The 22,634-nt window shown below is 39.9% G+C and overlaps 1 protein-coding gene across 2 annotated transcripts in view; it reads right to left on the reverse strand.

Annotated features, from left to right (window-relative positions):
- The window catches only part of LOC126297599 (OTU domain-containing protein 5-like), a 97,628-nt gene that overhangs the window by 43,477 nt on the left and 31,517 nt on the right, over positions 1-22,634 (reverse strand). For both annotated transcript variants that reach the window (XM_049988580.1, XM_049988581.1), the window contains exon 2: positions 801-943. In XM_049988580.1, the coding sequence (XP_049844537.1) occupies positions 801-943 (143 nt within the window). The remainder of the gene's footprint in view (positions 1-800; positions 944-22,634) is intronic.

A 22,634-nucleotide genomic window follows, 5' to 3' on the forward strand; every position in this document is an offset into this window, starting at 1 on the left:
GATATTTTAAGGAAATATTTCATTATGAAAGGATTTTTAAAGCTAAATAAATGAAAATTTGTATTTGACTACCAAGTTAAAAATACAGACATATGTGTCAGAAGATGAAAGTTTCTATCAAAATGTCACCACAAGAAATCAAAAGGCAAGATTAACAAACACCACTGACTCTAGTTAGCAGCATCACTTTTTGGTCACACACACACATTTGCAAAAGACCATTGCTGCAATGGCCTTAGTGTGAAAAGTTTAGAAGGTGTTGCAATTTGCGAACTAAACCAAAGAAAGCTATTTAACAGTCACCATGACAAATTGGTTCCGTCAGAATCACATACAAAAAGAAATGGCTCATTAATACATTAAATTTTCAATAAACCTAATATATAGTCGTAAAATTATTTTTGTTGTAAATACTCCACAAACTAATCATTAGTGATGACAAAATAGATACCATGTTCGAATGCAATTCCATATACAGGAATATCCATTTGAGATGACTAGGTGCACTGTTTCTAGATTGTTGATTTGTACACGTACAATGTGTATTTAAATTAAAATTTTTTTTATAAAAATTCCAAATCTTGTAGGAAGAATTGCTTTATTAAACTTTAATAGCCTATTTGAAGTTTAGGTTGCATAGAATAGATATACTATTTGCACTGTGTGTAGATTAACAGATGAGCAATGGGTGTAACATACAAAATTTGATTTTAAAAAAATCTATGGAGGCCACACAGTCTATGTGAGCGAAGCAGCAGGCGCTAAGCTAGTATATATAGTTGTGGTTCTGATATCAGTACCTGTGAGGACTGGAACGGTGTCGACGTTTTGTTGCTCCATGGCTTGGGCCACTGTCATGTTCATAGTCATCATAATGTGGACTTCGTTTCTCTTCCCTTGACCAGCACGATGGTGAGTTTAGTCTTTCATGACTCTCACTGGCCTACAGGAATAAATTTTGAATTGTTAAAAAAATTGATCCATAAGATGACATAAATATGGTGCTGAAGCATTGTAATCAAGTTTCAGAACAGCTTAAGAGAAAGTGGTAGTGTATCAGTTGAGAGTCCCATCAAATGAATCATGAAAAATACAAATACAATTTGCACAAAGGAGAGATAAAAGTCCTTACCAACAATCTGAATGTACTGTGATGCAATTCTATTTATAATTCTTGATATGAATGATTCCTATAATGTCATAAAGCTCAAGTGTATTAAAACAAGAGCACTTATCTTGCATTGTTAATGGTGGCAGAAACCACTTCACTTGTCCTCCTGTACTTCTGGCAGACCAAGGTTTAAAAGCAAGTTCTGAGACTTATTGTCAAATCATTGATCTCATAATGACATCAAAACAAACAATGAATTCATGTCATGCCATGATATGCCATGCACGACAGTGTAGGTAAATAATTTAGTTTGTTTTCAATTTGAGGAGACGTTACTGAAGATCATTTTTAACAATCCACACTAATTTAGTGATTCACATTTGGTATGAAAATCAATTTGAAAGGTCAAACATGACTCTGGTGATGGCTATGACAAACACTGACTACAGGTGAAATTCACTGGAGGGTTAGGATTTTGTATGGATGCACAAGCCTGAAGGAGAACCTACTTGTATTTACGCTGACTTTTTATAACCTTTTCTGCATATGATAATGTGACTAAATTTTTACGATTTTTTGTTAGTGGTGAGTTATATCACATTTGTAATTTGATCAGAGTCTTGTTCCTGCCAGACATTGCCATAAGAGAACTTAACTCCCATTTTTAACACAGCTTAGGAGTCAACTGCAACGAACTGCACTACTTCCCAAAATTAACAACTGTCACTTATAATCAGCCAGTTGTGTAATCTTAAAATGTTCCTCAGACAATGTCACTTAAGAACAGATGAAAATACAAAAACTATCAGTATAACTTTGGTAGCTTAATACTTTGAGTTAGCACAAAGACATATAACATCACAACAGCCAATTATTGCAAAACAGTGCATCATTTTATGGCAGGCCAAAAACATAGGATAATCTGCCATTATTTAGAATGCAACAATAGGCACTTAGCAATAACTACCCCATTGATTTACAGCTTACGAACACCCTTATCTTAAGGCACATAACCATTTAAGTAATGTGGAGATCTTTATGAGGAACAAGAGTAATTCATAATTTTGTCTGTGTTTCACAATGGCAAAATTGTATTTATTGTGGACTCCACTATTCCCAGTGTATTCCCAACTTTGGTGTAATATACCTCACATTTTTATGTAGGCACCATTATTTAATCAGTACAACTTTGTTCACTCCATGGTCAATGATTATTATAAACACAATCGGGAGCAATATTCACTTTAAGGTTATTTCAAAACAAGCTACACTTTCTTTGCATGAATGTATCACATCTTGTAGCATACTGTTCTCAAGCATAAAATTAACTAGTTAGCTTTGATTCACATATTTCAATGGCAAATGTCTTGTCATTATTGCACTTATCATATAGTGTGTTTTACACAATGTCACTTTCTTGCAATTATTTTCCATTCAATCCCACCAACACTTTAAAGATGAAATTTTTCTGGAACTTTCTAGCATATTAAAACTGTGTTCCAGACTGAGACTCGAGCTCAGGACCTTTGCCTTTCGTAAACATGTATTCTACCAACTGAGGTACCCAAACACAATTCATGACCTGTGCTCACAGCTACTCCTGCCAGTACCTTGTCTCCTATCTTTCAAACCTCACAGAAGTCGTCCTGCAAACCTAACACTCCTGGCAGGAAGCGGTGAGAATGGGTGATGAATTCTGCTCAAGCAGCTCTGTTGGCAGAGCACTTTACCACAAAAGGTAGAGGTGACGAGTTCGAGTCTCGGTCCAGCAAACAGTTTTAATCTGCCAGGGAATTTCATAGCAGCACACGCTCCAGTGCAGAGTGGAAATTTCCTTTTGATTTTTTTCCCTATTGGTTGCTTGTGCAATGATTATTTTACAAATTTAACTTAATCTCTAGCATAATTACATTAATTCAAAATATAACCTTTTGTTAGGAACAGACTACTGAGTCATCCTCTATTCCCTTTGTATGAGTAAGTCAAATGCTCAAATAGTATGAGAATTTATTCATTATTGCTGCTTGTGCTTTAAGTAGGTTCTAAGTGTTCAATCATTTTATTCATATTATAATAGGAGATCTCTGTTTATCTCAACCCTGTCAAGCCCGGCAGTTTAACAGTGAAGTGCATTGCCAGAAACCAAAAGGTCGTGGGATTGAATCCCGGTTGTATCACTGATTTTTCAGTCTGTCTTTAATCTAGCATTCACCTCTCAACAGTGCTGACATCTCTCAGAAACAAATCAAGGTTCTGATTTCCTGCTCAGATAACTGGGATAGGTCGAAGAGAGAAATGTCGCCGAAGTGGCATTTGATTGAAGTACTTGCACTGGGCCACTGAATCTCACAAAAATCATCATATGTATCTCGATTCTTTGTTTTTCATTGACTATAATTTTAAAAAATTCTCCATGTGTGAATTGGCATTATTAACTATTGTAACACACGATAATTGACAGAACCTTAGAACTGACAGATCGTAGGACTATCTACATTATTTTCCATAATGCCAATGTTTTCTAGACACAGGCATCCATAGTTGATGTACATACCCTTATTGCTGCTGTTACTACAATTTTATACTGCTACAGAAAATCTTTCCAAACAGAACACACCGAAAGCTTCATTTCATATCAGGTTAATTACTTCTTATGAAATAACTTACTGGGTACTTTGAAAAGATACGTATAGAAACATTATAAAGTCAACATTTTCATTCCACACAGAAAATTGTTTGACAACTTTTCACTTATCGTTTTCTCAATAGAGTGAGCAAGTGAATGAGAGATTCAGTTACTCCCTTCACTTCATTTTCCCTTATATACACTCCTGGAAATGGAAAAAAGAACACAATGACACCGGTGTGTCAGACCCACCATACTTGCTCCGGACACTGCGAGAGGGCTGTACAAGCAATGATCACACGCACGGCACAGCGGACACACCAGGAACCGAGGTGTTGGCTGTCGAATGGCGCTAGCTGCGCAGCATTTGTGCACCGCTGCCATCAGTGTCAGCCAGTTTGCTGTGGAATACGGAGCTCCATCGCAGTCTTTAATACTGGTAGCATGCAGCGACAGCGTGGACGTGAACTGTATGTGCAGTTGACGGACTTTGAGCGAGGGCGTATAGTGGGCATGCGGGAGGCCGGGTGGACGTACCGCCAAATTGCTCAACACGTGGGGCGTGAGGTCTCCACAGTACATCGATGTTGTCGCCAGTGGTCGGCGGAAGGTGCACGTGCCCGTCGACCTGGGACCGGACCGCAGCGACCCACAGATGCACGCCAAGACCGTACGATCCTACGCAATACCGTAGGATCCTACGCAATGCCGTAGGGGACCGCACCACCACTTTCCAGCAAATTAGGGACACTGTTGCTCCTGGGGTATCGGCGAGGACCATTCGCAACCGTCTCCATGAAGCTGGGCTACGGTCCCGCACAACGTTAGGCCGTCTTCCGCTCACGCCCCAACATCGTGCAGCCCGCCTCCAGTGGTGTCGCGACAGGTGTGAATGAAGGGACGAATGGAGACGTGTCGTCTTCAGCGATGAGAGTCGCTTCTGCCTTGGTGCCAATGATGGTCGTATGCGTGTTTGGCGCCGTGCAGGTGAGCGTCACAATCAGGACTGCAAACGACCGAGGCACACAGGGCCAACACCCGGCATCATGGTGTGGGGAGCGATCTCCTACACCTCTGGTGATCGTCGAGGGGACACTGAATAGTGCACGGTACATCCAAACCGTCATTGAACCCATCGTTCTACCATTCCTAGACCGGCAAGGGAACTTGCTGTTCCAACAGGACAATGCACGTCCGCATGTATCCCGTGCCACCCAACGTGCTCTAGAAGGTGTAAGTCAACTACCCTGGCCAGCAAGATCTCCGGATCTGTCCCCCATTCAGCATGTTTGGGACTGGCTGAAGCGTCGTCTCACGCGGTCTGCACGTCCAGCACGAGCGCTGGTCCAATTGAGGCGCCAGGTGGAAATGGCATGGCAAGCCGTTGCACAGGACTACATCCAGCATCTCTACGATCGTCTCCATGGGAGAATAGCAGCCTGCATTGCTGCGAAAGGTGGATATACACTGTACTAGTGCCGACATTGTGCATGCTCTGTTGCCTGTGGTTGTCAGTGTGATCATGTGATGTATCTGACCCCAGGAATGTGTCAATAAAGTTTCCCCTTCCTGCGACAATGAATTGACGGTGTTCTTATTTCAATTTCCAGAAGTGTATGTATCATAGCCAACACTTCTTTTCATACTTCATTTCTCCATTTCAGTTCACGCTATTACATAGCGGTGGAAAATATTTCCATCGGAGCAAAAAAATGGCAAATATGCTCCCGTTTATTAAAAGATCGTCTGAAAAGTGGAGTATCATTTGCCTCATTCTACCTTCCTCAGCACCTTTAAAAATTTGCCCACAAATTTTTTAATGCGAACATATTAATGATATTTTTAACATGCAACTCACCTCCCACTCCCACAAGATCCTATTCAGCTGTAACTCATTCACACTCACTAGTCCGACACCGTAAGTCTTTCACCCACCCACTCCCACTTGCCTATTCTCACTCGTCCACTCAGCCAAATTCATTGTCAGTCTCTCTTTGTGACTGTCACTGTCCGGTCTCATAGCCAGTCTCCTTTCATTGTCAGTCTCTCTTTGTGACTGTCACCGTCCGGTCTCATAGCCAGTCTCCTTTGTTCTGTCCTCCTAATACTGTCTGCTCTCACTGTCACGTTTCCCTCTTGCTCTCTCCTCCTCCACCTCCGTCATTCCTTCCCACTGCTGCTCTCTCTCTCTCTCTCTCTCTCTCTCTCTCTCTCTCTCTCTCTCTCTCTCTCTCTCTCTCTCCCCTTCATTGCCATTGACTGTCTCATTATCACTGCCTCTCACCCATGCCCACCTTCTCTTTATTCCTCTCCCACTGGCACTATTTTCTTCCCTCTTTTCCTAGCACTGTTCTGTCACTGTCCACTATGTTCCACTACTACTGTGTCCCTCCTCCTCTCAAAATACCACTGTTTCCGTCACTCTTCCTATACACAAGTGTCTACTACCTTCCACTATTTATTACGTATCTGTCTCTTTCACACTGCCACTGTATCCTCCTCTTTCAACATAAAAAGTGTGAATATGTTTGCAAGTCAAAATTATTGGGACAGTTTTCAAAGGTGCTGAGAAAGACAGAATGAGGCACCTAGGACCCACTTTCCAGTCAGACTTTTAACAAACAGAAGCATATTCACATTTTTGCACTCTGATAGGAGCATTTTTCTGTCGGTTGCTTTCTTTTCCCTGCTACAGCAGGCCACGTCACTCATACAAAAAGAAAGTTTAAGGGTCACTACAATACTTATAGTTTACTTATGCCAAGTTGAAATATCACAAAACTGTAAAATTTAACACCTCAGACCGGATTTTATGTGCACAAAAATTTTGCGTGGGCTTCAGTACAACAACATGTGGTTCTCTGAAAACAACCTGTGGTTCCTTGAATCCTTCTATGATAGAAGAGAGACTTTATAGTGTATCTCTCTGTGCTACATCACTTTATAAATGTTTGTGCCTCACCCTGAATTTTACGTGTAAATGTAAGGTAAGTTTGAACCACTGTATTTCAGAAACAGATAAAGATTCAAGAAAATTTTCACAGTTCTGCAAGATTGGGATCTTAGGAATACCTCATACAAATTTCAGCCTTTCTCATGAACTAAATGGTGCCTCCATAAACCCCTAATGTGCACTGTAAACCACATCTAATGCAAAAGTAACCCGCTGATTTGGCCCATTTGCCTAAGATGGAGGAAGACCCTGTACTGTAGGTTATTTACTGTAAGATTATCCTTCTGTTAGGTATGCAGATGGTCCCTACTGAAAAAGGGTGTGGTTCAACGCAACATATTAGGTATGTCCATGCTGTTGCGCGTGTGTACAGACAAGCACGGAACTGTGATAGTTAAGTTACAAATTAGTAATAGAAAAGATTTTAATCCAATTCCCTAGTTGCCATAGGTGTTTTGTTCTTTTCCTAAAACTGGATGCGACTTTCTCCTGAACACGTTAATTTAGTTTGATACGAAAGTCATAATTCAGACACATTCAAACAACTGCCTGGACAATATATGACTGTGTCATACTAAGCCTCAACTGTTTATTATTTAGCTAAACAAATGTCAAACAGTAATGAACAATTAAAACAGAATACAGTATTTAAGGATGTTACTATGACAATAAACAAAATAAACAAGTAATTTTTGCAGACTGAATCTTTCATTCTACAGCAGAGTACACACTACTGTGAAACTTCCTAACAGATAAGAACTGTGAGCCAGACCAGGCTCAAATGGGGAATATAACTCTTTCACATGTAATGTAGGAGACAACCTGTGTAGTTTGAAAAGGAGAGCCATAGTGATAGAATTGACACTGTGAAAGTAGATCCTGGGTTGTAATTGGATATCTAAGCATGTACAAGAATTTCCTGCAAAAAACAATATTTCAGGTTCAAGTCCCAGCCTGGCACACAGTTTTCATTTGTCAAAATGTTTCTCGTCATTACATGATGAGTTTTGTCTAGACATTATTAATCCTGTTTCGACACTGATAAAACATCAGAACTCTTATTAGAGAAAGTAAATGACACCCTCAAGGGTGTTTACACTAATAGTTCTATACACAATCATGGAACAAGAGCCAGTTTGGAGTTACATTTATCCAGAAAAAAAATCAAGAAAAATTCAAAACTGCATTTTATATCAGGGGATAAAACTGTTTTACATATTACGCAAAGTTTACTTAAGAGGACTCAGAGTACTGGATAGTAATGAAAGAGTATAACTACAGCACCTCGTCACATTTCAGTACATGATGTGTTTACAGATTTAATATATAAGAAACTATCAGCCCCGATTGCAGTAATGAAACAAACCTTTACCTGGGTTTCTGACCAAGTAATTGAGCCTTCTTCTGAATATAAACCTGATTCTATAATATATCTACAAGGGCATGGTCTAGAAATAAAACTAAAACAGCCAGAATAGGTGTAGTCATATTTTAAAAATGCGGTACATAGGTACTAAGTCACCACTTGTCTTAAGCTCCAGCGAGCGCCTCGTCTCCATGGACACCATGCAGTGTGCCTCGGAAGCTCATGTGAAACTCAATTTGACTATGCCAATTCAGGCTGTTTTAGTTTTATTTCTAGACAATGCCCTCACAGAAATATTATAGAATCAGGTTTATCTTCTTCAGAAGGATCAATTACTTGGGCTGAAACCTGGATAAAGGTTTGATTCATTACTGCAATCGAGGCTGATAGTTTCTTATATATTAGAGTATCACGATTGGTGACTGGGCTGCAATGTTGAAAGTACTAAAATGTTTACAGATTTCACGAAGATCATCTGACAAGATGTATAATACACAATAGCAATGCCTGTCTGCTTAATATTTTAGTTGGGCAGTAGCACATAGCTAAATATGGATTCCAGAATTGAGGCCAGGGGCACAGCAGCAACTTCTCAGTCCGGGACCATTGGTGGGTGTCTTAGGGCGAGCATCAGTGAAGAGTGGAACAGTGTTTTACATTAAAAGTGACTGGAACTAGTCCAGGATTCTCCAGTAGGTGACCTCAGTGTGTGGACAGTGAAGAGGGAAACTATGTTTTATATTGCAAGTTATCTGAAACAATGTGTGTGTAAATGAAGAAACATTAAACAACAGAGAATTACTGAATCAGCCAGTGCAGCTGTTAGGACACTGTCCTCATATTCAGAAGGATGGAGCTGCCCTGTCCGGCCATCGTAATTTGGGTGTTCTTTGGTTTTCCTAGGTCGCTAAGTCAAATGTCAGAACGGTTTCTTAATAAAGGCCACAGCCGACCACCTGTGCTATACCCATAGGCTACCTGTCCTATCCTCTTAAAGCATGTTATGAATAATTTTGTCCCAGTGGCTGGCATCCTATTTAATCGATCACTTGACTCTGAAATGAGAGTAGGGTATTGCTACTAGATGAAATTTTTGTTTTGTTATTTTAACAAGGTCTTCCATTTGTTTTCCAATCTGTTGTAAGCTGTTTGCTAAAGCTATTTCAACACTGATACTTATCACCTTATCTACATTACTAAATTTACTTCAGATGAGCTTAAGCCATTCATATAACACTGAGAACCACACTTTCTTCAATGAGATAAACTTAAGCAGTAATGTATTTAAAAGAAATTGCTGCCAATTAACTATTTGAAAAAGAACACAGTGATTTTTAGACAAATCACAAGGCAATAAGGCCAGGCATAAGGCTTTGCAGTTAATTTGAAAACAATAGCGCCTGTGGAAATTTAGCTTAGTAAAAACACATTTATTTTCTGCCCCCCTCACCTGCCCCTCTCCCTGCAAATAACAATACTAGTGTAGCAGGAATTTACACTTGAATTTTGAAATGGTGTCGATCTGTTCTCATTATGTGCAATGCCACTCTCTCTCAATCAGCTTCTCTGTGTATGAATATGCATTTCAGTAAATTCTTGATAAAACCCTTTGTGCTGCATTTTCTTTTTCACTATTAAATTAACTATTTAATTGTTGCCACCCAATGCCTGAAATAGTACCACGAGGAAATAAAACCATACTTCTGATTAAAAATCAATGCCATTCCATTCTTAATGCTTAGATTCTCCACGGGTGAAGACGCGCAACTTTTCAGACAGCAATTGCACTGGCACCTTGCCATTATGTTGTTAGGCAGAAACAAATATGTGATTTGCAAGTATGTGGGCGCTCACTGTGAACTTTTATTCATAAATGACGACATATTTTACCCAATATTGGATATAGATAGAGGAGATTTATTTTCCATATGTGAACATGTAACATCAGTAAGACAATGATCTGGACGAATGACGACACAAATAGTTTAAAATACCCGGAAGAATAAAAAAAAATTCACACATGTAAAATCTTGAAAATTGTTTGCACTTTGTCATACTAACAATATCAAGCACCACTTACAATGATTAAATGATGAGGAAAGTTTAAAGATCTGCACAACTGAAAATTTCATTGCATTATAAATTAAGCCACGTACACTGAAATCATTTGATGGGGTATGTTAACTCATTAACACGCGAAAAACTTTTAATGTTAATCATCATGCTTTATTTACAAAACAAGTATCGAGCATGTCCCATCTTCACTGGCATCTTAAGAATTTTTCCCGATCTGGGGCTTGCACGCGACATAAAAAATTTTCACTTCGGTGCACAAGCAGCTAGCGATAGAAATGAATGCAGAAGATACCAGTGAATGTGGGGTCATTTTCGATACTGATTTGGAAAATAAAGTGTAATCGTTAACAACGGTAGCCGAACACTAGGTATTCCGCACAGTACAAAAGACGGAAGATGTGGTATGAATTGAACTGTGTCCTTTATGTACCGCCCCTATTTATGCTTGGAAGATTTAGTGGAACATATGGGAACCAAAGTCAGAGTGACGAGGTGAATACACATCGCGTCTGACCTCAGAACACAGAGTAATCAAGGCGCTTGAAAAAGAACGCCATCTTTTCGAAAGGTTTCGCACAGGAAAGAATTGTGCGACATCACGTGACGACTAGATGCGCGGCAAGGTCGCACACTGTACGACGCAACAGGGCACACGTCACAACATTTACACGCGACACGTGTTACGGAAGACGGAAACTGAATTTCGATGTAGTGGACGTGAACAGGTATTGCTAGGGCGATCAAATCTCTGTTTTCCGAGTGTTAGTAGTTGCACACAGATAGTGTGTGTAGATCAGCTGTTTCAGACTTCTTCAGCATCATGAAACGAAGTTTGTCACTACCTTCGTAATAGTTTTTAATAAACATGTAGTTAACCCCCCCCCCCCCACACACACACAAATGTCCGTGAACTCTAAAGGGGTGAGAGGGAGGAGGGGAGATCGTTCAAAAATGATTTTTGAAAATGTTATCCACGCCAATTAATGCCCGCGAAACTGTTACGGTAATACACCAAGCCAAATAACGCACATTGTGGAAAAAAGCACAAAGTGATCCATGCTGGCACAACAATGCATTCCAAAATTTGGAGATTTTAAATGCGTAGAAAACTTACGAATGATTAAAGAAACATACCTATCCCACTGCCTGTGGGCGAGAATCTTTCCACAAAAAGATATAGCGCGTACAGCAGTTTACAAATTAGCCACCAACGCAGGAATAGTGTGGTTGCCATACAACTCACTTTTGATAATTCAGCAAATATTTCATGATTTATATGCAACTCTGAAGTTAATCATGACGAAAGTGGTTTCTTCATTTAAATAAAGGGAACAACTTACTCGTCAGTCCAATACATCTGCTTTCCCTTCACTCCACATGGATCACTTCGTTTATAACTCTACGTGAACCATCATTTTAAAAAGTAATTAGCAGCCTAACAACCTAATCACGATTTAAATACGGAAGAGTGAATACATGGAGCAACAATCTACTGGAAGCGAAACCAGCATTTCTAGACACTGTTCTACCCGTACTACACGTAAACGCCCTTCACTATATTTGCCTACATTTGTATCTAAGGAGTTCTAACCAAATGGTAAAGAGAGCGGTTGGAGCCGTAACCGTTAGCTGGCGAAACGAGACGATCAAATTCGACACCAAAAAATGTTCCATCGTCGAAGAAAAGACGGTGGCCTGTTAACTTTTGACTTGACACTTTCGAGTTTTTGGGAGTATCGACGTAGAATTTGTGTGTGTTGCCTTAGTCATAATGAGCACGAATTTGCCGTGCAAGTCCCGTGGGCAGGCACCAGACTTGTGCACTAGCCTTCCGCCTCTTTGACGTTTTACGTAAAACAAACTTTGTCGGGGAACAAAATCAGTAATTCAATATTACAAATAATTTTATTCATTTCGTGTGGAAGAGCAACAAACTTTTAAATTTTTATTTTGTGTTATCATTTCACTTCAACATTATATGTTATAAAAAAAACCGAATTTGCATTTCATAATAATGCTTATTCGAGGCATGCAGCCACGGGACGCTTATTCGAGGCATGCAGCCACCGGACGGGACGGTAGGTCCGCTACTGTTCAGTACCGAGGAAATTGGATATTTTTTTTTTATTTCGTCCATCTCAGTTGCATTGATATAAAAAAATCAGCTGTAGTGGTTGCCGGTTTCGGGCTGACATGCCCATTTTCCAACCACGCACCTTGCTATTAACCGTAATTATTCACACAATTTGGTGGCAAAAGGCACGAACAGCTTCTGTACAACGAAGTATACAATGGACAACAAGTACCCTCACCGATCTTACTTAGCCTGTGTCCCCGTTGCAACTGACTGACAACCAAACTACCATATAGCAAGGTGTGTGTTGTTTAAGAATGGGCCTGTCTGCTTGGAACCGGTAATCACTACAGCTAAATTTTATATCAGTGCAATTGAGACGGACTAAATAAAAAGTTATCGAATTCCCTCATATAATACGCCTAATCATCACTATTCGCCGGCTGTGTGGCCGAGCGGTTATAGGCGCTTCAGTCTGGAACCGCGCGACCGCTACGTCGCAGGTTCGAATCCTGCCTCGGGCATGGATGTGTGTGATGTCCTTAGGTTAGTTAGGTTTAAGTTCTAGGGGACTGATAACCTTAGATGTTAAGTCCCATAGTGCTCAGAGCCATTTGAATCACTTGAACCATCACTATTCCTTAATATGAATTTAATTTCAACTTACACCTTTCGCATTTCGCAAACGATCTTTATCTACATGCATTCTCGGCAAGGCACCACTCGATGTACGGCGGAGGGTTCTATGCCGGTTCCCTACATTTTTTCAATAGTGATACGCGAAAAGAACGTCGTCATCATTACACGGATTCCCACCTGAGTTCACGGAGCATTTCCGTAATACTACCACGATGATAGAGCATATATGATATATCTAGAAGCACGCCTCTGAATAGCTTCTATGTATTCCTTTAATCGGACCAGGTGGCGATTCCAGGTACTCAACTGGTACTAAAGAATGGACAGCACCAAAGTTTTATAAGCGACCTCCTTTATAGGTGAGCTACACTTTTCTAGAATTCTCCCAATAAACCGAAGCCGACCATTTACTTTCCCCACTACAGACCTTACGTGCTCTTTCTGTTTCATATAGCTTTGCAACATTACATCTAAATTAATCGATGTGACTGTGTCCAGCAGCATACCAGTCGCATTATATTTGAACAATAGAGGGTTGTCTTCCTACTCATCTCTATCAACTTACATTTTTCTACGTTTACAGCGAGCTGCAATTAATCACACTAAGTAGAAATTATGTCTAAGTCGTCCTGTTTCTTCCTACAGTCACTCAATGAAGACAATACCTGTACGCATATGATGGGATTTGGCGAGGAAATAACATAGATGCATGATTTTGCTGCACCAAGGGCTGGAAATGAATAGTCTACATGGGCAGTTCTTCCACAGCAAATAAATTAACAACATTTAAATACTAAATACAGTAAGGGCATTTTTTTGCCGAAAGGTGCATTTTATATTAAAATTGTGTATGTCAGCATAAACGCATGTGTTAGTAAAGCAGCTCACTAAGAAGATAGTAGGCCTACATCAACATACGGGCAGATACGAGTTAGTACATAACACGGATGGCATCTCGGGGCCAAAGAAAACGTCCATTACAGAATGAGCATAAAATTGTGAGAGCAGTTCCCAGAAAGATGAGTCTTATGAACAGACTCTTCCCGTGAATTTAACCAACGTGAAACGACAACATGGTAAACTAAGTGAACCGACAAATCAGAACTATAACACGGTATTTTCAAGAAAACCACGTTTACAAGAAGGTCGGGGAATAAACCCTAGGCGAAGTTTCGAATCAGCACTTGACTGAAATGTAAAGTAAAGTCTAGAACCGTGAACCACTCCTCCACACACCATAAACAAGAAAAATTAACAATCCCAAATTTCATAAAATTAAGTGTGACCCAACAGAATAACAGTACTAGAAAAACTTTAAACTTTCGTGTGATATAGAAGTACTGACGATGATTACGATTCTCCACAGACGCACTTCAGCCTAGTTTCACATAATATTTTACATTCTTATCATAATTACACGGGCAGTGCAAAAATGCCATAATATTTTCATTACTGATTAGTATGTTACATTTGAGACGAAGAGGCGTTCCGTCAGAGTTACTCTTCCCACCCAAATATCCAAGCATTATGAGTGATCAACATTAACTAAACTGCTAATATGATACTTCCGACGCGTGCGGAGATAAGATGGGGAGCAGTGACACGATATGCTGTGTGTCCCTTCAATGAAGGAAGAAAGTGTTCGTGAGAAAAATCGTGTGTAAGGATGTCATCGATCCGAAAGTTAGTTGACCACCAACGTTCTGTTCTCAAATGTGAGTTGTTTTTGTATTTATTTGGCCTCGAGTTGCCCATACCTTCCTTGGGCCTAACTCACCCACACAGCCGTAGAGGGACTCTCGCATTGTGAAGGCCGTTCACGAAAACTAAAGAAAATGGAACAAGAGAGAACAGAGCCGTAGGTGTACAGTTTATAGCCTGACAACCACATCATACGTTCCATAATCCTTTAATTGACAACGATTTCTAACATATGGTATAAGCACTAAGAATTCTAGTACATTTTATGAAGCACTGTTGCATCCAGTTATCCATTGGCAATCAGTGCAGTATTTTGTCACTAGATTACACCCAACTGTGAGCTGCCGTGGGTAGTTTGCTTATAAATGCGAAAACGCTTTCAAGCAAGCGTTATCAATTCATTTTTATGAAACTCATACAGGTAAATTAATAATTACATACAAAACAATGAAACGTGTACTGGAAAGAATTTTTTAAAGCAACATCCGATATTTTTTACACAAATTAGTGTAAATGCTCTATTGCGTTCAGGACGCCCCATTTATTCCAAACAACGCTACAATAACTGTCTTCTGAAAACTTTAAAACAGTGTCAAATAAGGGGTAAATTATTAAACTTGCCTCAGCTGACGTGCAGACAACGCACTACACAGCAAATGCATAGAGAAACATCGTATTTCCCCTTTTGACAGCTCTCTCTAAATATGGATAATGAGAGAGAACGCTATTACAAGATTTGTGGCGAACTGTTTGAGCTCGTCATAACATTTAAATGTTTAAAGGTAATACTACAAAGCGATAATGAAACAGTTTGAACACGTAAAATTTTTTGTAGAGAAGTCTAGTGCAAAATTTAATTTATTGGAAGGGCTGTGGGAAAGTGCATTGCATACGTAACAGGACCAGTATATTTTAAGTTAGTTTCGACAATTCTAGAGTCCTTACACATCCGACAGCAAACGAATGAAGATTCTCGTTAACAGAATCGTAAGCTGAGATGTGCATTATGTGAAATACTTTTATTTGAAATGCAAATACAAAATGCAAAATACCTATTTTCATTTTTTCGAAAAGCATTTTCTATTTTATTTGAGATCCTTAAAATATTGATTCTTGTATTCATAAAATACAAAATGCCTCTCGTTTTTTTTTTAATTTCATACTTCGTTTTCATTTATTTAAGGAGTCATTTGTTTATAAACAGACGTAGGCCCACGACGGCTACAATGGCGCAAAAAGCGCCAGAGGTATCCCTGTCAAGTGAATATGACCATGACCCTGGCTTGAGTACATACTATATGTTCACCATTATTGTTTGTTTAACGTTAAACGTACCGAAATCTGATAATTGGAATTGAATGGAGGAGGGAGCGAGGTCACACACATTACATTTAATAGTTTCAAGAGATAGCACGTATTAAAGCCAGACCTCAAAGTAACTCACCCAAAAATTTTTATGAGGCAGCCATGTCAAAATAACAAGCACTTTGTAATCTGTATTCAAGGTCTCCTAGAGCTTACGAAACCTATTTAGAATCAACTGGAAAATCCCCTACTCACACATGTCCAACACGATGCAATTTATACTGTAATTCTTGTCAAGATCTACTCGCAGTCAAGGACACACTAAAAGAAACATAAGGAAACTCGTATTAGCAGCTTTTAAAGGGACTGAAATACCTTTTCTTCATGAAAACATAAGCTGTTCAAAACCTACTGCTGACAGCATAACAAGTTTAGGAGGGCAAAGGATACCTACTATGCATGTCTTATGCCAGAAATACTGAGAACGTAAAGACTGCAAAGCAGTTTGCAAATGGACAAACCTACATAATGTGGTGTGCTGATCGAAATTATAAAAAGAGGATTGAATCATATTATATGTTTGTTGAGGACTTACTCGTCTGTAGCCTGCGATAGTGGCAACAGTACAATAGATCTGGAAACATTACAATATTTAAAATATAATGATATTGGTCTAGATTCCTTGAAGAGATATCCAACTGTATAAAAATTTTCCTTAAATATAATATTTGTTTAGCAATCTGAAATAGAAAAAATAACCAAGTATTTGTATTTTGAATTTAAATACTTTTAATAAACTCTTAAATCTATGATCATAACAAATCTGTTGCATACATCGCGAATATGGGAATAAGATAAGATAACTGGTGTACGTATTCAAGTTATTTCCCGCTCGCACCCATACGCTGATGTAATAACGACAGAAAGTCAGCGTGCAGTGGACAGTGGTTATTACTTTTTATCTGATTTAAAACATTCCTAAAGCTTGCTTAACTACAATAAGTATTATTCCTGTTACCATTTTTGTCAGTGTTTTCAATAATAAACAGACAACAATCGACTGTTAACAGTATCTGACCGAGGAAGGAAGGTGAGGATTTAAAGTCCCGTCGACATCGAGGTCATTAGAGATGGAACACAATCTCGGAATGTTTTCAAGGATCAAGGATAGGAAAAAAAAAAAAAAAATCGGCCGTGGCCTTTACAAGGAATAATCCCGGAATTTGCCTGAAGCGATTTAGGGAAATCACGGAAAACCTAAATCTGGATGGGCGGATGCGGAACTGAACCGACGTCCTCCCGAATGCGAGCCCACCTCGCTCGGTCTGAGTCCGACCACAGTATATATCACCCACGAAATGCTCCACGCCAATGCAGATTTTAATACAGTCCTGTTAAATTATATGTTCGACTGTGCTTGCTTTCACGATTAATTAATATCTCGTGAGTGTGTCCGAGGAAAAAAACAACACATAACAGAATATTAACACTTTCTTTTTCAGGAAAAAATGTAAGAAAGAGTCACGAAGAAAAGTTAACAGCTGATAAACTGAAGGGTGTACAGACTTTTGAGTCTTGCTTTGCAATCACGTCACCGAATGCATCATATGCTGTGGGTATACTAAAGCAGTTCCCAGGCACCCAAAGGGAGCGAGACTAGAAGACGGAGTTACAAGCTAGTGTATTACGTAAGTACGTGACGGGCACGTGTGTGACCTCCATATCCGTTTTGAATCCGTCGCATCGCAGATACATTCTTAGTAGTTCTCTGCCACTAACAGCTGAGGTACAGAAGCTCTAACGGCTAAAACCGAATATAATTATATTAAAATACTGACGTGTGTTATATTATCAAGGTCATTTCTTTAAAATTCAGCATTTGTGTATTATCGATGTTCGAAAGTTAACGCATCTAAGACACTACAACAGAAGCGTTAGTCAGTGAGTACATGATGACGTATGACGTGTTGATGACCAACAGATTCACAAGAGGTGTAATTTGGCAGAAGGCTAAACGTTTGCCCGAGACAATACATGCAGTAGTTACAGAATCATATTTCCCAAAATAAAGGTTTAGAAGTTGCTGTGTTGTCCTACGTTCTTCCTCTATTCCCCACTGTAGTGAAAATATGGATTTTCTACGAAGTGATTACAACACAGTCAAATAGAACAGCCCAGGGAAAGATGCGATCACTGTGACTGCTGCACTGTGGACACATCGAAAATGAGGTACGAGTAGAATGGCTACATGTTGCCGTTGTCAAGCGTACATAACTTCATTTCACTGTGTTTTAATCATTTCAAACTTCACATTTGCTCTTCGATAATGAATAAGGGAAGAATAAACGATAACACAGCAACTTCTGTTTTCAAAATATGACTAAGTACTGCAAGACACAGCAAATATTATTTCCGGCTATTTCAGCCAAATGTTTAACTTTTTACCAAATAATGCCTCACATGTGATTTCTTCATCAGCTGATGACACCTGTGTTACACGGTACCTAAGGGGGGTTAGATCAGAGTCTTTTCTTTCACATTTTCGGATTTTTATCTCATTATAAAATTTGCAATTTTCCGAAAATAAATAAATATATATATAGCGTTATAAACGTTAAATCAAGTGTTTGTATTGTTCATTCCCAGACGAGGATGGGCACCAGGTTGAGGAACTTGAAACAAAGTTTGTGGAACAAGAAACTTTCTGATGGTAAAACCATAAGAGGCAGGTTGACAGACAAAATGATTGATGAACTACAGCAGTATTATGGGAGGGCTATTAGAAATAATACTGAGGATTTGTTGGAAATGAAGCTGGCAGTATGGGCTACCTTCTTCCACAGGCTGACAACTGATGAAAAACCAGTACACCATCTTTGCCTCCTGGACCTAGTTCATGGTGCAATTACCGCAATGCCCAGTACTCCAACAGTTCATACAGCCATAGACATTCCATCCCAGCAGCAGTAATGGATATCATAAAACCTATTTACAGAGACCTGGCAAATCCTGAATTACTGAAGAAGAGTCTGCATAGTCAGACTCAAAATCCCAATGAGTGCAATAATCTTATATGGACCTGCTTACCAAAAAATGTTTTTATTGGAATGAAGACAATAAAGTGGGGGGTCAGTGATGATGTTATTGCCTTTAATGATGGCAACATTGGTAGGGAGAAAGTGCTGCAGCAAATTGGAATTAATCCTGAAGCCAACTGCATCAGAGAACTTAAACGGATGGACAAGGTTCGCTTTCATAAAGCAACATATACAGCACAGTTGGCCACTAATAAGTCCAGAAAGAAGAAGACAAGACTTGGAAAAGGATAAAGAGGATGATATACAGTTTGGTGCAGGGTGCTTCTGAGTGACTAAAAATAAAAAATTAAGCATATATTAAGTGAGTTACAGTCTTTTGAAACTTCAGAAGCGGTCCCTGAAAATTTACATTTTCTGTTGCCTCTTGCCCTAAATCATGTGCACAACTTCAGCGAGAGTTCATAGCTGTAAAAAAAATTGTTCTTCGAAAATATGGGACATTTTACGAGTATATAGATATACAAGCACAATCATATTGTAATATCCAAAGAATCTCTGCACAAATAACGCAACACTTGCAGTCTGCCAACAGGTGCCGGAGATAGCGGTCATGTGTGAATGTGTGTATTTTCCGTTCTTTTCTGAAGAAGGCTTTGGTCCAAAGCTTACTGTGTAACAGTCTTTTCATTGTGCCTGTCTGTAATTCAATGTATCATCTTTACGGTGATGAGTAGCAGTCTATCCTTTTTAATAACTGCAAATGTTAACTACAGGTATATCCAAAAGATAGAAAGTATAGGAACGTATAAGCCAAATTGTTTAGGCCTATAAGTGAGTATTGACACAAAGAATTATGTTAGATGGGCAAAAAAATTAAATAGTATTGTTTCTTCGGCGCTCTGTCTTTATAATCGTTAACCTTGACGCATCGGTTGTACATAAATGCAAAGTCTTGTATGTAAATGACCTTGTTGGATAGCAGAACAGGTGCTTCCATATTTTAAAATTTTGGTATTTCGAGCTGGCATACTTCCCAGATAATTTGGGTTCTACCAACACTATGAAACACTACCAGAAAAATTTATACACAAATTAAGACACGGCACGTAAATCGAAACAACATGCTGCTTCTGTAAGAACATCTCAATTCAGGATAACGCTACTGGATAAAAATTACCAATAAATTTGTCAAAATTACTCCTATTATCAATACCCGGCGTAATTTCAGTCCTCGGAACATGATCCTCTGGCGACGTAGAAAATGTATATTCTGTGTATAGGAAACTACGCTAGCGGGGCAGTCGACGTTAATTTTCATGGAAAACTACGTTATGAGGCAGAACAGATGGTATTTTACGAACATTAGACAAATGCACAACTAATATGACAGTTCAGAACGTCACAAACGTGTAGTCAGCAGTAAAACTGATCCGACGTTTCGTGCTCATATTTTTATTACATTGTTTAGATGCTACTGTTCTGAAATGAAGCTCCTAAAACTAATTATAAGTGCTACAAACGTAGGGTGTTTTCACAAGGGAACATACAGGGTGTTTCAAAAATGACCGGTATATTTGAAACGGCAATACAAAATAAACGAGCAGCCATAGAAATACACCGTTTGTTGCAATATGCTTGGGACAACAGTACATTTTCAGGCAGACAAACTTTCGAAATTACAGTAGTTATAATTGTCAACAACAGATGGCGGTGCGGTCTGGGAAACTCTGTAGTACGATATTTTCCACATATCCACCATGCTTAGCAATAATATGGCGTAGTCTCTGAATGAAATTACCCGAAACCTTTGACAACGTGTCTGGCGGAATGGCTTCACATGCAGATGAGATGTACTGCTTCAGCTGTTCAATTGTTTCTGGATTCTGGCGGTACGCCTGGTCTTTCAAGTGTCCCCACAGAAAGAAGTCACAGGGGTTCATGTCTTGGGAATAGGGGGGCCAATCCACGCCGCCTCCTGTATGTTTCGGATATCCCAAAGCAATCACACGATCATCGAAATATTCATTCAGGAAATTAAAGACGTCGGCCGTGCGATGTAGCCCGGCACCATCTTGCATAAACCACGAGGTGTTCGCAGTGTCGTTTAAGGCAGTTTGTACCGCCACAAATTCACGAAGAATGTCCAGATAGCGAGATGCAGTAATCGTTTCGGATCTGAAAAATGGGCGAATGATTCCTTTGGAAGAAATGGCGGCCCAGGCCAGTACTTTTTGAGGATGCAGGGACGATGGGACTGCAACATGGGGCTTTTCGGTTCCCCATATGCGTCAGTTCTGTTTATTGACGAAGCCGTCCAGGTAAAAATAAGCTTCGTCAGTAAACCAAATGCTGCCCACATGCATATCGCCGTCATCAATCCTGTGCACTATATCGTTAGCGAATGTCTCTCCTGCAGCAATGGTAGCGGCGCTGAGGGGTTGCCGCGTTTGAATTTTGTATGGATAAAGGTGTAAACTCTGGCGCATGAGACGATACGTGGACGTTGGCGTCATTTGGACCGCAGCTGCAACATGGCGAACGGAAACCCGAGGCCGCTGTTGGATCACCTGCTGCACTAGCTGTGCGTTGCCCTCTGTGGTTGCTGTACGCGGTCGCCCTACCTTTCCAGCACGTTCATCCATCACTTTCCCAGACCGTTGAAATTTTTCAAACAGATCCTTTATTGTATCGCTTTTCGGTCCTTTGGTTACATTAAACCTCCGTTGAAAACTTCGTCTTGTTGCAACAACACTGTGTTCTGGGCGGTGGAATTCCAACACCAGAAAAATCCTCTGTTCTAAGGAATAAACCATGTTGTCCACAGCACACTTGCACGTTGCGAACAGCACACGCTTACAGCAGAAAGACGACGTACAGAATGGCGCACCCAAAGACTGCGCTGTCTTCTATATCTTTCACATCAGTTGCAGCGCCATCTGTTGTTGAAAATTGTAACTACTGTAATTTCGAAAGTTTGTCCGCCTGAAAATGTACTGTTGTCCCAAGCATATTGCAACAAACGGTGTATTTCTACCGCTGCTCGTTTAGTTTTCATTGCCGTTTCAAATATACCGGTCATTTTTGAAACACCCTGTACTTACTCTAAGCGTGTTCCGTGTACAATTCTCAAGAGAGCTTACCACAAATATTTCCTCTATTCTCGTCTACTTCCTAGATGCAGTTATCGTAAATCTGAACAATTTCTTTCATATTTGCACTTTCCTGGAGTAGATTTCGGTATCTAAATAATCTAAAAAAATTTTGCAGCGTAACAGACCACGTGTGCAGTCAAGTCAACATGTCAAGAGTGCTGAAGGTAAAGAGCTGTACTCTGAAGGCCGGCCAAGGTGGCCAAGCGGTTCTAGGCGCTACAGTCTGGAACCGCGCGACCACTCCGGTCGCAGGTTCGAATCCTGCCACGGGCATGGATGTGTGTGATGTCCTCAGGTTAGTTAGGTTTAACTAGTTCTAAGTTCTAGGGGACTGATGGCCTCAGAAGTTAAGTTCCATAGTGCTCAGACTCATTTGAACCATTTTATTTGTACTCCGAAAGCCACTGAAGTCAAAACGGCGTTTTTACTTGTGAACAGTATACTGCCACCTCTTAATGTCTGATATCTGTTCTTTTCGCCCAGCCCGGCGGAGGTTCGAGTCCTCCCTCGTGTGTGTGTGTGTGTGTGTGTGTGTGTGTGTGTGTGTGTGTGTGTGTGTGTGTGTGTGTGTGTGTGTTTGTGAAACTTAGGGA

The sequence above is a fragment of the Schistocerca gregaria genome, chromosome X, assembly GCF_023897955.1.
Source record: "Schistocerca gregaria isolate iqSchGreg1 chromosome X, iqSchGreg1.2, whole genome shotgun sequence".
Taxonomy (NCBI): Eukaryota; Metazoa; Arthropoda; class Insecta; order Orthoptera; family Acrididae; genus Schistocerca; species Schistocerca gregaria.